General features: G+C 35.2%; 1 protein-coding gene across 29 annotated transcripts in view; it reads left to right on the forward strand.

Annotated features, from left to right (window-relative positions):
- The window catches only part of CSNK1G3 (casein kinase 1 gamma 3), a 106,938-nt gene that overhangs the window by 53,245 nt on the left and 39,023 nt on the right, over positions 1-14,670 (forward strand). For all 29 annotated transcript variants that reach the window (XM_063665180.1, XM_063665183.1, XM_054488221.2 and 26 more), the window contains 2 exons: positions 10,172-10,320; positions 12,586-12,820. In XM_063665180.1, the coding sequence (XP_063521250.1) occupies positions 10,172-10,320; positions 12,586-12,820 (384 nt within the window). The remainder of the gene's footprint in view (positions 1-10,171; positions 10,321-12,585; positions 12,821-14,670) is intronic.

Here is a 14,670-nt window from a genome sequence, read left to right on the forward strand (position 1 = left end):
TTATCAGAGGAAGTAAATGATCTTTTTCTCTGTCATAAATTATTCTTGGCAAATCTCTAACTATAGAAATGATATTAAAAATACTGTTTGACACCATTCATAGTTAAATCATCATTTCTCAAGTGGCTTGACTTTTTGAGATTCCTTGGACTATGTAGTTCTAAGCAATAATTTGATGGTAGCCTCAGGTGCTGTTACTAAAATTATAACTCTTTATGTTGCCTTTTAAAAGGTGTTTGAAAAGCCCCCTCTTTCTTCTTTATGCTGATCCTTCTGCCTTCTTGATTTGTGCCTTGTTAAAAAGTCTGGATTTATGTGCTCCCTACGTTTTTTTACTCTGGTTTATTGATGCCTACATTTTCACTTTATTTTTAACACGATTTAGTTCCATCTGCTGGTTAAATGAACGTTGGTGATTTTGTAATGTATGGAAATTTTATTGTACTGTTCACTTTTGAGAAGTATTATGGGTAATAGTATAAACTTTGTTAAAAGTGGTGTGTATAAACCATTCAGTAGTATCTAAAACTGATTTAATTCACAGTTACCAGATCAAGTTTCTCAGACCATGTATTAGGTAAGACATTGAAAAAATTCTGCTCTATGTGTATTATAAGCTGTTGTTTGATAAAATTGAAAGGAAGTACTATAAAAAGCATGAAAGTTAAGTGAATAAATACTTAGAATATTGCTTACTGTATTTTGATATTAACAAAAATAATGAAAATATGATATGAGTGGGTTAGTCAGTACTGTAAACTTAATCTCAGCCCAGGTAACCAAAAGTTTATGTAGCAGATTCTTAGAATTCCTTTTTCTGTCATAGCTAAATTGCTTTTAGAAAAAGTTTTTAAAAATATGTAATACTTCTAATTCTTTAAAGTTAGAGGTCTCTCTGTATGGAAATTTCTACAAGTTTTGCATTGCTAAACATTTACTTATTTATATGTGAATATATACTTACATTGTTACTACTATCATAGTAGATGGAAGTATACAGTTTTTTTCTGTTAAAGTTGTAGTTTATGGATAATGGGTACATTTAAAAATGTTACGCATTATCAGTAAGAAAGAGGTGTTCACTGATAGTGGTTTTAGTTTGGTTTATATGGTGCAGGCATTAGTGTTGTTGTGTGTGGTGTGGTTATTATAGTATTTTCAGTGATTAATTAAGCACATAGAACTCTTAAACAAAAAGCAAACCATACTTTTGAATAGGATATTACTAAATATACATAATTTTTGTAATTCCTCGTGCAATAGTAAAAAGATAGAAAGTATAAAACCATGACAAATTATGAAAATTTCATATTTAGTTTGCTTTAAGTGTTATATAATGCATTGTAAGAAGAAAAGATTTGTAAGCTTGTAGCTTAGGGACTAGGGGGAAGAATCATAGAATCCATTTTTTCCTTAAATTTTATAGGCCCAAAATGGATAACAACTTAAATTCTTTTCAGTTTTTGCAACAGTTAAATTTTTATTGGTTTGTAGGTGATGTTATTTTTTTAATGTTGTTTGAATCTTAGAATAATTTCTAAATGTGTAAATTAAATTATCACAGAAAGGACTGTTGCTCTTTTTTACAGTGGGATAACTTGATTCCTTTTATTTGGGGTTAATTGATAGAATTTTACTGCTAAATGCAGATATTGTGGTCTTTTAATGGAAGGACTGTTACCAAGTCCATAACTCAGTACACCTGTTGGTTCATAGCAGCGCTTACTATTCAGCTAGGACAGCACTTCTTAAACTTTTGGGTCTCAGGATTCTTTTATGCTCTTACCCTTTTTGAGTATCTCAGAGCACTTTTGTTGTTGTGGGTTGTAGCTATTGATATTTACTATATTAGAAATTAACACAGAAATATAAAAATGTTGCTATATTTGTTTAAAATAAAAATAATAATTGAGACATTTTAAAATCAAGGCAATTTTGTTGATATACTTTCCAAAACAGAAAAAGTGAGAAAAGTAACATTGTTCTACGTATTTTGCAAATCTCTTTAATGTCTGGCTTAATAGTAAACAGCTAGATTCCCATATCTTCTGCATTTAGTATATTGTGATAACACAAGTCCCATAGTCTCTGGAATGAGGTGGAAAAAACATATTTATGTTATTACAAAATAATTTTGATATTACTGACTTCTTGCAAGGGTCTCACGGACCACCCCTGTCCTCAAGAGCTTCAGGCCACATGTTGAAAACTGTTGACCTAGGAGTATAAGCATTTGTGCTAAAGGTTAAGAATGCCTTAATGCAAAATTACCCTAAAAAAAAGATAGGGTGATACTGTGTGATAATTCTGTACTTAGCATTTCTAGCCACGATTTAGGTTTTCTTAATCAGAGCTGTTTAAGTTAAATCAGGAAGTTTAAATTTCCTAATAAGTTTGTTAATACTTTTGTTCTAATTCTTCCTATTTGTGTTAGGCTGTTCTTGTGTTGCTATAACGAAATGCTGGAGTCTGGGTAATTTATAAGAAAAGAGGTTTAATTGGCTAACGGTTCTGTAGGCTGTATAGGAAGCATGGTGCCAGGCATCTGTTCAGCTTCTGGTAAGGCCTCAGGAAGCGTACAATCATGGCAGAAGGCAAAGGGGAAGCCAGTTATCACGTGGAGAGAGTGGGAGCAAGAGAGAGAGAAAGTGAGGGGGAGGTGCAACACACTTTTAAACCAAATCTCATAAGAACTCAAAATCATGAGAACAGCACAAACCCACGAGGGATCTGCCCCATTGACCCAGTTAACTCCCATCAGGCCCCACCTTCAACACTGAGGATTATAACTCAACGTAAGATTTAGAGGGGACAACACCCAAACTATATCACTATTTTACATTTTACATGAAGAATTCTAGACCTGAAAATGGATCATGATGTTACTGTGAAACGGATCACGATATTATTTCCTTAATGGTCTATGTAACTAATACTTATCTGTAAGTAACTGAAGTATTTAAAAACTTGACACAAAGTACCAAGCAGTCTTTAATAGTTCCTGTGTATTACTGTTGTGTGACCTAATTTTGTTTTGTCACTTAAAGGGAATACCAACATATAAAATGAGATATTTAATGAAGTGAATTTTGGGGGAGTGAGAGTGAGATTGTATTTTCAAATATGTGAATTTTGTATTCATACTCCTTGAGCTTTTCTTGGGAAAAAATAAACTTCTCTTGAAAAGTAAAGATATTGGAAATTATCAGATGTAACTTTCATGAATTCACAGTGGATAGCTTTTTATATTAGTGTCAAATAAAAATAATTTTAGAACCACTGGAATGGGTGGAGTAAGATTTTATAATTGAAAATTCTCCAGGTGTAAGAACAAACCTTCTTTCTGAGCCTCTCATGCCCTCTTTTTCCTTACCTCTCCCATTTCTAAAAGATCTCTACCTTGTGATCTAACCTACCATTTATGTTGCTGTGGTGATTTTGGTTTGTTTTTGCTTAGGGTATACCCTGCCTCAACCTCTGTTTGTTAATTGCAATTCTTCTTAACTCTTAAAAATTTAAGTTGTTTGCTCAGTGATAAAAAAAACTGTCCAGACTTGTTCTGGGAAATAAAATTATAGTTTGGTGTAAATATCATTTTAAGTCTTTCTTTGTGGTCCTAGAATCTTTAAAGTAAGCACTTTTTTTCCTGATTGCAAAAATAGCATACGTTCATAATAAAAATTAGGAAAAGTTTTAAAAAAAAGTGAAGGTAGAAATCACCAGTGCTTCCAGTAATGTTAGCTTTTTGCTTTTTTCTTGTGTTATCTTTTCTATTCGTATATATGTTTAATGATTGTATTAGTCCGTTTTCTTGCTGCTGATAAAGACATACCCGAGACGGGGCAATTTACAAAAGAAAGGTTTATTAGACTTACAGTTCCATGTGGCTGGGGAGGCCTCACAATCATGGTGGAAGGTGAAAGGCACATCTCACTGGCAGACAAGAGCTTGTGCAGGCAAACTCCCATTTTTAAAGCCATCAGATCTTGTGAGACTCATTCACTATTACGAGAACAGTACAGGAAAGACCCAGTCCCATAATTCAGTCATCTCCCACTGGGTTCCTCCCATGACATGTGGAATTGTGGGAGTTACGATTCAAGGTGAGATTTGGGTGGGGTCACAGCCAAACCATACCAGTGACTCATTAGAAATATTTTAAGGCCAGGCGTGGTGGCTCACGCCTGTAATCCCAGCACTTTGGGAGGCTGAGGTGGGTGGATCACTTGAGGTCTGGAGTTTGAGACCATCCTGGCCAGCATGGGGAAACCCTGTCTCTACTAAAAATACAATAAAAAGATGAGCTGGGCATGGTGGCAGGTGCCTATAATCCCAGCTATTTTGGGAGGCTGAGGCAGGAGAATCACTTGAACCGTGAAGCGGAGGTTGTGAGCTGAGATCGCACCACTGTATTCCAGCCTGGGCAATAAAGTGAGACTCCATTTAAAAAAAAAATTTTTTAAAGTAATACATGGTTTAAAACAACAAAAATTTTATTCAGCAGTATTATAAGAATTAAGTAATAAAAGTTTGTCTTTCATAGTTATCTCCAAAGATAGTCGAAGTCTGTATTATATTCCGTAATATCGGTATGGCATATTAGGTTGGTGCAAACATAATTGCAGTTTTGGGCTGTGAATTTTAAATCATTATGACTGGTCTCAAGCACATCTTTATTAATCAAAATAGGAACCATTACAGTCAACACATTTTTGCCAACAAGAAATAAGTGTTTATTCGTGTAGCATAAAAATCGGTGCTTCGGGATTTGATGAACTCTTGGAAAGCATTTTTACTGCATCTTTCTGGTTGTGGAAATGTTTTCCCTGCAAAAGGTTGTCAAGATGCTTGAAGAAGTAGTAGTTGGTTGGCAAGAGGTCAGGTGAATATGGCAGATGAGGCAAAACGTCATAGCCCAATTTGTTCAACTTTTGAAGCATTGGTTGTGCGATGTGTGGTCAGTGTTGTGGTGGAGATGAATTGGGTCCTTTCTGTTGATCAATGTCAGCTGCAGGCATTGCAGTTTTCGGTGTATCTCATTGATTTGCTGAGGATACTTCTCAGATGTAATGGTTTCGCTGGGATTCAGAAAGCTGCAGTGGATCAGACCAGCAGCCGACCACCAAATGTGACTATGACCTTTTTTTGGTGCAAGTTTGGCTCTGGGAAGTGCTTTGGAGCTTCTTCTCCATCCAACCACTGGGCTGGTTGTCACCGGTTGCCATGTAAAATCCACTCTTTGTCTCACATCACAATCCGATTGAGAAATGGTTCATTGTTGTTGTGTAAAATAAGAGAAGATGACACTTCAAAATGATGTTTTTTAAAAAATGTTTGCTCAGCTCATGAGGCACCCACTAATCAAGCTTTTTCACCTTTCCAATTTGCTTCAAATGCTGAACGACCATAGAAAGGTCGACGTTGAGTTCTTTGGCAACTTCTTGTGTAGTTGTAAAAGGATCAGCTTTGATGATTGCCCTCAGTTGGTCATTGTCTGCCTCTGATGGCCAACCACTATGCTCCTCATCTTCAAGGCTCTTGTCTCCTTTGTAAAACTTCTTGAACTGCCACTGCACTCTGTTTGTTAGCAGTTCCTGGGCCAAATGCATTGTTGATGTTGCATGTTGTTTCCACTGCTATACGACCCATTTTTGAACTCGAATAAGAAAATCACTCAAATTTGCTTTTTGTCTAACATCATTTCCATAGTCTAAAATAAATTTAAACAGCAAGTAATAAGTCATTAGCAAAATACATAAAAAGAGAAACACGCATTAAAATGATGTATAACATGATGACATTTAAGAATGTATTCCAGTATCAAACAGCAATTTCCAACAATGCAAAAACTTCAATTACATTTGCACCAAGCTAATAATTTGTTTAATTAGCTTAGAGTTGGTAGATTTTTAGGTAGCTGCCAATTATTTTTGTAACTGTAACAAACAATGAAGCTTGAACATGATTATGTGCATACTTATGCTTACTTTGAAAATGATAGGGTAATTTTCCTCCAAAAGCAAAAGGATAGAGTAATTTTCCTCCAAAAACAAAAGGATAGGGTAATTTTCCTCCAAAAATGTGCTGCTTTCTGTTCTCATCAATGTTTTAACCCACAACTTTGTCAGTCTTGACTAATTAATTTTTAAATTATGAATATGCCTTTGAAACTACACCAAAATTTGACAAGTGGTCATTTCTTAAAGGTCAGTTACAATGTAGACTATAGAAGTCATACCAAAAAACTTTTTCTACTCTCATACATTAAAATCCATTGTAGTTTGAATGAACCATTTGTGACTACATGCATTGTCTTTTGGAGGACACCGGTTCATTGAGTTATGCATGTATTTCAAATACTAACACATTTCACTACCCAACATTAAATCATAATAGCTAATATCACTATAATTTCATCAGAACAAGCTTTTAAGTATTGGAAAACTGTCAAGGTCATCATAGCATATAAAAATTTTTACAAAATTCGAATTGCTTGAAAGCTTTATTATTGGTAATAAATGTCAGTTTTTCTTGAAGTAAGAGTCTCTTCATTCATTCTTGAGAATGCTTTTTATTTATTTATTTATTTTGCTTCATTGTACTCTTGAAAAGTTAAAAGTGGATGTTCTTGTCTTGCTGTCAGTCATTAATGGAAAGCATACAGTCTTTCACCATTAAATGTGATGTTAGCTGGTAGCTTTTCCTAGATTCCCTTTATCAGATTTAGAAACCTTCTATTCCAAATTTTTGAGTGTTATATCAAATGCTTTCTTAGCACCCATTAAGATGATCTTAGGGTTTTTGCCATTTCTTCTTTTATTATGGTGAATTATATTGGTGGATTTTTTAATATTAACCCAACTTTGTATTCCTGGATTAAAACATTCTTAGCATGGTTCCTCATTCACTTATGTATCCGTACTGCCCAACCCAGTCCCATAAAGATATAGTATATGTTCAGTAAGTATTTGTTCAATTAATTAAGACAGTGAAATTCCCTAAATGGTTTTCCTGTTTTGGAAACTGTTGAAAACTTGAAAAAACCAGTCATTTTATAAACCAAAACATACTGCTATCTGTCTTATTCAGAAGTCATTTTTCAACAGCGTTAACTATTGGGAATATAGATGGTGATTCAGAAGGAAGTAGAGAACCTTTTGACAGTCCTTTCTTTTTTTTTTTCTTTTTGAAACAGAGTCTTGCTGTGTCAGCCAGGCTGGAGTGCAGTGGCACGATCTTGGCTCACTGCAACCTCCACCTCCTGGGTTCAAGCAGTTCTCCTGCCTCAGCCTCCCAAGTAGCTGGCATTACAGGTGCACGCCACCATGCCTGGCTGTTTTGTATTTTTAGTAGAGATAGGGTTTCCCCATGTGGGCCAGGCTAGTTTTGAACTCCTGACCTCAAGTGACCCACTGGCCTCAGCCTCCCAAAGTGCTGGGATTACAGGCATGAGCTACTGTGCCCAGCTGACAGTCCTTTCATTGAAGAAGTTCAAAACCATTTTATTTTTACATTTTGTATATAGTTCTAACAAGCTTTGATCTGGTTTCCATGCACCCTGCATATCAGAAGTAACAAACTGGAGTGGACTAAGTTATTAGAGATTGTTAAATTGAGAGGATGTAAATTAACAACTTTCAGTGGCAGAGAGGGGGAAAAAGCATTATGGAAAGAATTTTCAAAGCTTAGTAGCTGAGAGCTATCAATGTTTTGGTAGCTGAGAGCTGTCTGTAAATCTTAATTGTATCTCCAGCTTCTTAATGTATATAGCATTGTAAAAGCAGGATTTTAGGGTTGGAATAAACTTAACAAGGCTCTCATTCCCTGTTTCTGAACCTTTTCTCTGCCTTTACACATGTGAGGGGTAGATATGACAAATACATATAAGAGTGGCTGTGGTAGGAGTGTCTTTGATTCCCAGTAGCAAGAGGAGATGGGACAAGCGTGTGTGATGTGTGTTTGCAGGGGGTGCTGATATATACACATTGCGGTGTATAGAATCTCCATTTCTGGGGAGGGTACCATGTATGCAGTTTGAATTTGTATCCATTCCTGCTATGATTACACTATCTTTTTTTTGTTTGTTTTTTGAGAAGGAGTCTTGCTCTGTCGCCCGTGCTGGAGTGCAGTGGCGCAATCTCGGCTCTCTGCAATCTCTGCCTCGGGTTCAAGCAATTCTCCTACCTCAGCCTCCCGAGTAGCTGAGACTACAGTGATTACACTAGCTTACATTCCCACCTGCAAATGTTCTGCTGCCTCACTCATTCATATCCGAGAAATACTTGTCTTATCCAAATCACTAATATTATAATAGATAAGTAAACTGAGGCCCACTTGAGAGGTTGAATGACAAGCTAGCCACACAGCTGATGAATATTAGGTTAGACTAAGAATGTAGTTTTCTTGGTTTTTAGTTCAGTGTTTTCTGTTCTGTCCTGCAGTGATTTATATTCAAAATAATAGGGTAAATAATAAGAATGTTATATTTAAAAAACGTTTTATTAAAAAGAATGGGAAGTTTTCATTAGATTTGTTTTCTCTTTCAATATACTGAAAAAAATCACTTGGAAGTAAAACTGAGACATTTGTGGTGGAAGAAGTTCATTTTTTCATGCTAATAGATAAATGCAGTGTTAAGTGTCAAACTAAAAGAGAGGGAGACTGTCTAAAAGAAAATGATAGTTATTTAGGAGTGGGTATTACAATGGGAATATATGTGAGTATATTCAGGGAGATAAAGGAAGACAAGAGTTTTTAAAGGAAAAATGAGGAGGGTCACATAAGTTGTTTTGAGAGAGTTACCCTTGGCTACAAGGATCATTAACAAGAATGGCGTCAGTCCGAAGTTGGACAGGCAGTTCCTGGGCAGATGTCCTCACAGAGTAATTTTTTGTGAGGTTGTGGTGGCTTTTGTTCCAGGTTGTGGTTTTTGCAGTCTTTTGTGGTAGTTCTTATCAGGCGTATATATGTGTGAGAACCCTCCCTTCATCTCCTTCCCTAGCTCTGTTTGTCAGGGTTTTAATACAAGTGACTCTGTTTTGATTCTGACAACTTCCATATAAAGTAAATTGATCACTTACATTTCAGTTTATTGGTAATCTGTTAATTCTGAAAATAAAATACAGATGACTTCATATTTGGAGTTCGTATTATTCAGACTTCATATTTGGAGTTTGTATTATTCTATATAGCTTCATAATGAATTGTTACTATCTCTTACTGGCTTAAGATGAAAGACTTTATTATCTCACAATTTCTATGGGTCAGGAATACGGGCATGGCTTAGCTGGGTCTTCTGTTTAGAGTCTTACCATGTGGAAATTAAGGTGTAAGCCTGGACTACAATCTTACATGAGCCTCAGTGCTCTCTTCCAAGTTCACTGATTCTTGTCAGAATTCAATTCCTCGTGGCAATAGAACTGTGGCCCTTACTTCCTCGAGGATTCCTAGCTGGCGTGTGGCTCCCTCCACTGCATGGTGGTTTGCTACTTTTAAGGCCAGCAGGAGAGTTTCTCTGCTGTTTCCAATATCTCTGACTTCTAGACCGTCTTTTTAAAGGCTCACCTGAATAGGTCAGGTCCACCAGGATTCTCTTCCTTTTGATCAACTTACAGTCAACTGATAGGAGCCTTAATTGCATTTGCCATATAAGTTAGCCTGGTCACAATAGCGAGATCCCAGGAATCATGCTTACATTCAAAGGGAGGGGTTTATACAAGGTGTATAAGCCAGAGGATGGGAATCTTGACAGTGGTGATCTTAGCAGTATACCTATCACATGGTTATTAAAACCAGTAGTGACTCTCTTGTTCAATAGAGCTGGAATCTTTCCTATGTGCTAAGCCTTTCTCCAGGCCGTGGAAATATAAAGCTAAAAAGCCCAGCTTTTGTCCAAACAGTAATAAGGTGGTAGAGAGAAACAATGAAGTACTGTTTATAATGTAATTCAGTCATGCAGCTGCAATAGAGGTGTCTCCAGGCTACAATGTGAACATCAAAGAGAAGGTATTGGGAGGTTGGGAGGTTTGGTCAGGAAAAGTATGTGTCTGGAAAGAGTGGTAGTACTGCTTTAGTTCTTGAAACTATAAAATTTTAAATATCAGTTTTTAAGAGGAAAACCTTAGTATTTAAGATGATGAAATTATTAAAATGAGTATTTCTTTTCCCCCAGATGGTATACCTCAAGTTTACTATTTCGGCCCTTGTGGTAAATACAATGCTATGGTGCTGGAACTGCTGGGACCTAGTTTGGAAGACTTGTTTGACTTGTGTGACAGAACATTTTCTCTTAAAACAGTTCTCATGATAGCTATACAACTGGTAAGTAAAATAAGGTATTTGAAGTTGTTTGAACAATTACATGGTTGTTGGTCCCAAATTCATATTAAAAGTTTAAAGTTCTGTGATATTGTCTTACAGAGCATTTGACCTAATACAAATGTTTCTACTTTTCATATTGTCTTTCTGGGATCCATATAACTTAAATTAACTGAGTCAAGTATATTTTATTTGTATAAAAACTAATAATTGCTTTAAGATCAAAATGCTCAGTTTGCAAATTAAGTTGTTGCTAGCCATTTCTTCATATAAAAGATGAATACTTCAAAAGAGAATCCTCAGAAACATAGATTTTTTTTTTTTTTTTTTGAGACGGAGTCTTGCTTTGTTGTCCAGGCTGGAGAGCAGTGGCGAGATCTTGGCTCACTGCAACCTCCGCCTCCTGGGTTCAAGCGATTCTCCTGCCTCAGCCTCCCGAGTAGCTGGGACAACAGGTGCATGCCACTACGCCCGACCAATTTTTTGTATTTTTTGTAGAGACAGGGTTTCACCATGTTAGTCAGGATGGTCTCGATCTCCTGACCTTGTGATCCGCTGGCCTTGGCCTTCCAAAGTTCTGGGATTACAGGCGTGAGCCACCGTGCCCGGCCAGAAACATGGATTCTTAATTTTGTTAATAGACTTTATGACCTGGAAAAACAAGAGGCAAATTAATGAGAGAGTTTTGATAAACTACTTAGACTTCAGGGAATCCGTTGGATAACAATTAGAGAGTGATTTTAAGGCAGTTTTGAAATAAATGCCAATAGAAGTGTGCTGCAGAAGTCTTAAAATTGTTTTTATTCATTGACTCATTAATTCCACTTCTACAAATTTATTCCACAAATTTATTCTACAAATTTATTCCAAAATAATTCTACAAATTAATTCCACTTCTACAAATTTATCCTGTGGATGTTTTCATAGGTACTTAAAGCTTTATATGAAAGGATGTTTATAATAAAAAAATGAGAAGCAACCCAAATGTGCAGAAATAACAGGGTTAATTGAATAAATTAATATCCAGAGGAAAATATGCAGCTATTAAAAAGTGCATATTAAAGATTGTTTCATAGGCTAGGTGTGGTGGCTTGTGCCTTTAATCCCAGCACTTTGGGAGGCTGAGGCTAGAGGATCACTTGAGCCCAGGAGTTCAAGATCAATCTGGGCAACATAGTGTGATTCTGTCTCTACAAAAAAAAAAATTAAAAAAAAAATAAGCCAGGTGTGGTGGTGTGCTTGTGTAGTCCCAGCTGCTGAGGAGGTTGAGGCAAGAGGATTGCTTGAGCCTGGAGGTTAAAGGTTGAAGCTGCAATGAGCTATGCGTTCCATCCTGGGTGGCAGAGTGAGACCCTGTCCCCACCCCCACACACAAAACATCAAAACACCAAACAACTGCCCCCAAACAAAACAAAACAAAGAATATTTCATGACCTTGAAAATTCTCTTATCATTAATTAAGAATATATAGACATAGAATATTGTATATTATATGCTGCAGAGTTTGTTAAACAAACTAGAATGGCCTGTGTAACCATATGTTTACATTGCATTGTTAACCATGATTATCACTAAATGAAGCAGTTTTATTTTCTTATTTGTAATACTCTATTTTATGACAGTTTGTACAATGAACATTGAGAATCTGTAAAATAATTAACAAAAATGAGCTATATTATTAATATTAGAGTTGGATTTCAGACTTTTCTAGCTTTATGATCTTTCTAGCTTTAAGATTAATCATTTTTAAATGTTTAATACCTAGGAAAAAGTAAGGGAAACATGTTATGAAAAAGAAAAAGATACTGAATAGTACTGTTGTTTTTATTTAATAGTTTAGACTCTTAAGTCTCTTTAATATACTTGTAAAAGTTGCTTGGTTATTGAACTGATAAGGAAGACTATATTGCAATGTTTTGCATATGTCTGCTTATACTTTTGGGTTCAAGGTCTTATATCAATATGGCTTTTTGATTTTATGAAGTAGCATCTTCTGAAAGTGTTCATTGAATCAGGCTTACTGATATGAAAGGAATTCATAATTCACATACTGTCGTTTAGCAGTGACCATAATAGTAAAGGCAAAGATTTTAAATTGCAATTTGCTATGTGAAGAACAATAGGCTGACATCATTTTACTTTTAAAGGGTTGAAACAATTTCCGATTTATTTCTTTTGTATGTTTTCATTCTGTCTTGCCTTTATCATACTTGCTTAGGCTAGTCAAAGCCCAAAATAAAATTTCTCTTCTTTTTTTCTTAAACCAAGATTTCTCGCATGGAATATGTCCATTCAAAGAACTTGATATACAGAGATGTAAAACCTGAGAACTTCTTAATAGGACGACCAGGAAACAAAACCCAGCAAGTTATTCACATTATAGATTTTGGTTTGGCAAAAGAATATATTGATCCGGAGACAAAGAAACACATACCATACAGAGAACACAAGAGCCTTACAGGAACAGCTAGATATATGAGCATAAACACACATTTAGGAAAAGGTATGTGTACCTTTCGTAAGTATGGAAGTTTGAATTTAGCAGCTGTGCTAACACTGTGAGTTTTTATTTGTTATGGTTCAGTTTTTGCAGATTATAATAGCTTTTATATAATTTTCATTTATCACATCTACCTAGTTTACTTTCACTTATATTTTAATAAAACTCTTTGAAAGTAAGTTACTATAGAGTAAATGAGTGACAGCTATCTTTACATTCACTGTATTTTCTGTATTTATATAACTTGAAGTGTTCAACTTTGATACAGTTATGGGGATGCATTTAATTATTTCTCACAAAATATGAGAGAATACCAAATTTTAACTGAATTCAGTGCATGTGGAAGTTTTGGATTGAGACTATAGCTCTCCAATATGGCTAGCCACAGAAATAGCAACTAGTCTAATAAGTATACTGCTAACAGCATATACCTTAGAGGTGGGCAGAGCTGGCTTACCTGTATGCTAACTATGACTTCGGACAAGTTTAACCTTTTTAAGGGGTTTCTTATTGGTAAAAAGAGTAAAACAATATCAACTTCACAGGATTTTGTATAGCATTCTTCCTTCACCCGGGTTCATATTTATCATATCCCTTAAATCATTTTCATCTGGAACAGTTCCTCAGTCGTTCTTTATGGTTCATGACCTTAATATTTTTTAGGAGCACAGGCTGTTTTATAGGATATCTCCAATTTGGGTCTGTTATTTCTTTTTGACTAGATTTGGGTAGGCATTTTGAGCACAAATGTCACAGAAGTGATGTGTTCTTAGTGCATCATGTTGGGATCACTTGCTTGGATGATATCTGCCAAATTTCTCTACTGAAAAGTTTCTTGTAGTTAGATTTTGGGATTATGTAAACATGTTGTTCCTCATCAGATTTTTACCCTCTAGATTTAGCATCCATAGATGATTTTCTAACTCCATTATTTCTAATATTTACATTTCCTTATTTGTCAGTTGATATTCTAATGTCAGCAGAAGCTTTCCCTTCTCCCCCAGTTATTGACTTATGTCTATATGAACTTATTAATTCTTATCTTATGTAATGTAATGTATTGAATGCATTATCATTATTTATTTTGATAGCCAAAGGGTTCCAGATTTGGCCACCGGTTGCTCCTTCAAGCTGGCTTCTCTGTCCTTTTGACATGTTCTCATGAATCTTTGAGTACTTTCTTTCTTTTGGTTCAGCAAGTTCTTATAAACAAACTCATCTTGCAGTTTCTCTTCTGCAGCCCCATAATCAGTCCTTTTCTCCAAGAAGTTCTGAATCCTTTTATTGGATAATGGTATTTAGAAACCAAGATTTGGCCACTGGATATGCTCATTACTGTGGTATGTTGTTACTGCCAGGCCCTTTTTGCAGCAGAACTAGGAAATGTTTGTGCATATATGTATATACATACACACATAGAAATATGCCTACATGTATATATATATATATATACATACACAGACATACATACGTTAATATCTGTTAAAAATTTTGAGTTTATACTGATACACTTTTAATTTCAGTCTGTCAGTACAAAATAGTATTTCCCTTTTCTGTATTTGTAATTCCCATCCCTTTTCCATATTTGTATCTTTTTTTTTTAACCAACAGTGAGAAATCTGGCTATCACTACTTATAATATATTTACTTGTTTTTAAAAGCTGAGGATACTCAGAAAGTAGTTTCAGATTGCCAAATGATACCACTTTATATAGCAAGTCTAATAGAATTATAACATTTGTAATTCTTATTTTAGTGAAGAGTTTTTTTTTATTTGAAGTAAAATTTACATTGGGTAAAATATACAACATTTGATTATATAATTTATGAGTATTGATGAATGTGCATACTAT

This window comes from Pongo pygmaeus, chromosome 4 (genome assembly GCF_028885625.2).
Source record: "Pongo pygmaeus isolate AG05252 chromosome 4, NHGRI_mPonPyg2-v2.0_pri, whole genome shotgun sequence".
Taxonomy (NCBI): domain Eukaryota; kingdom Metazoa; phylum Chordata; class Mammalia; order Primates; family Hominidae; genus Pongo; species Pongo pygmaeus.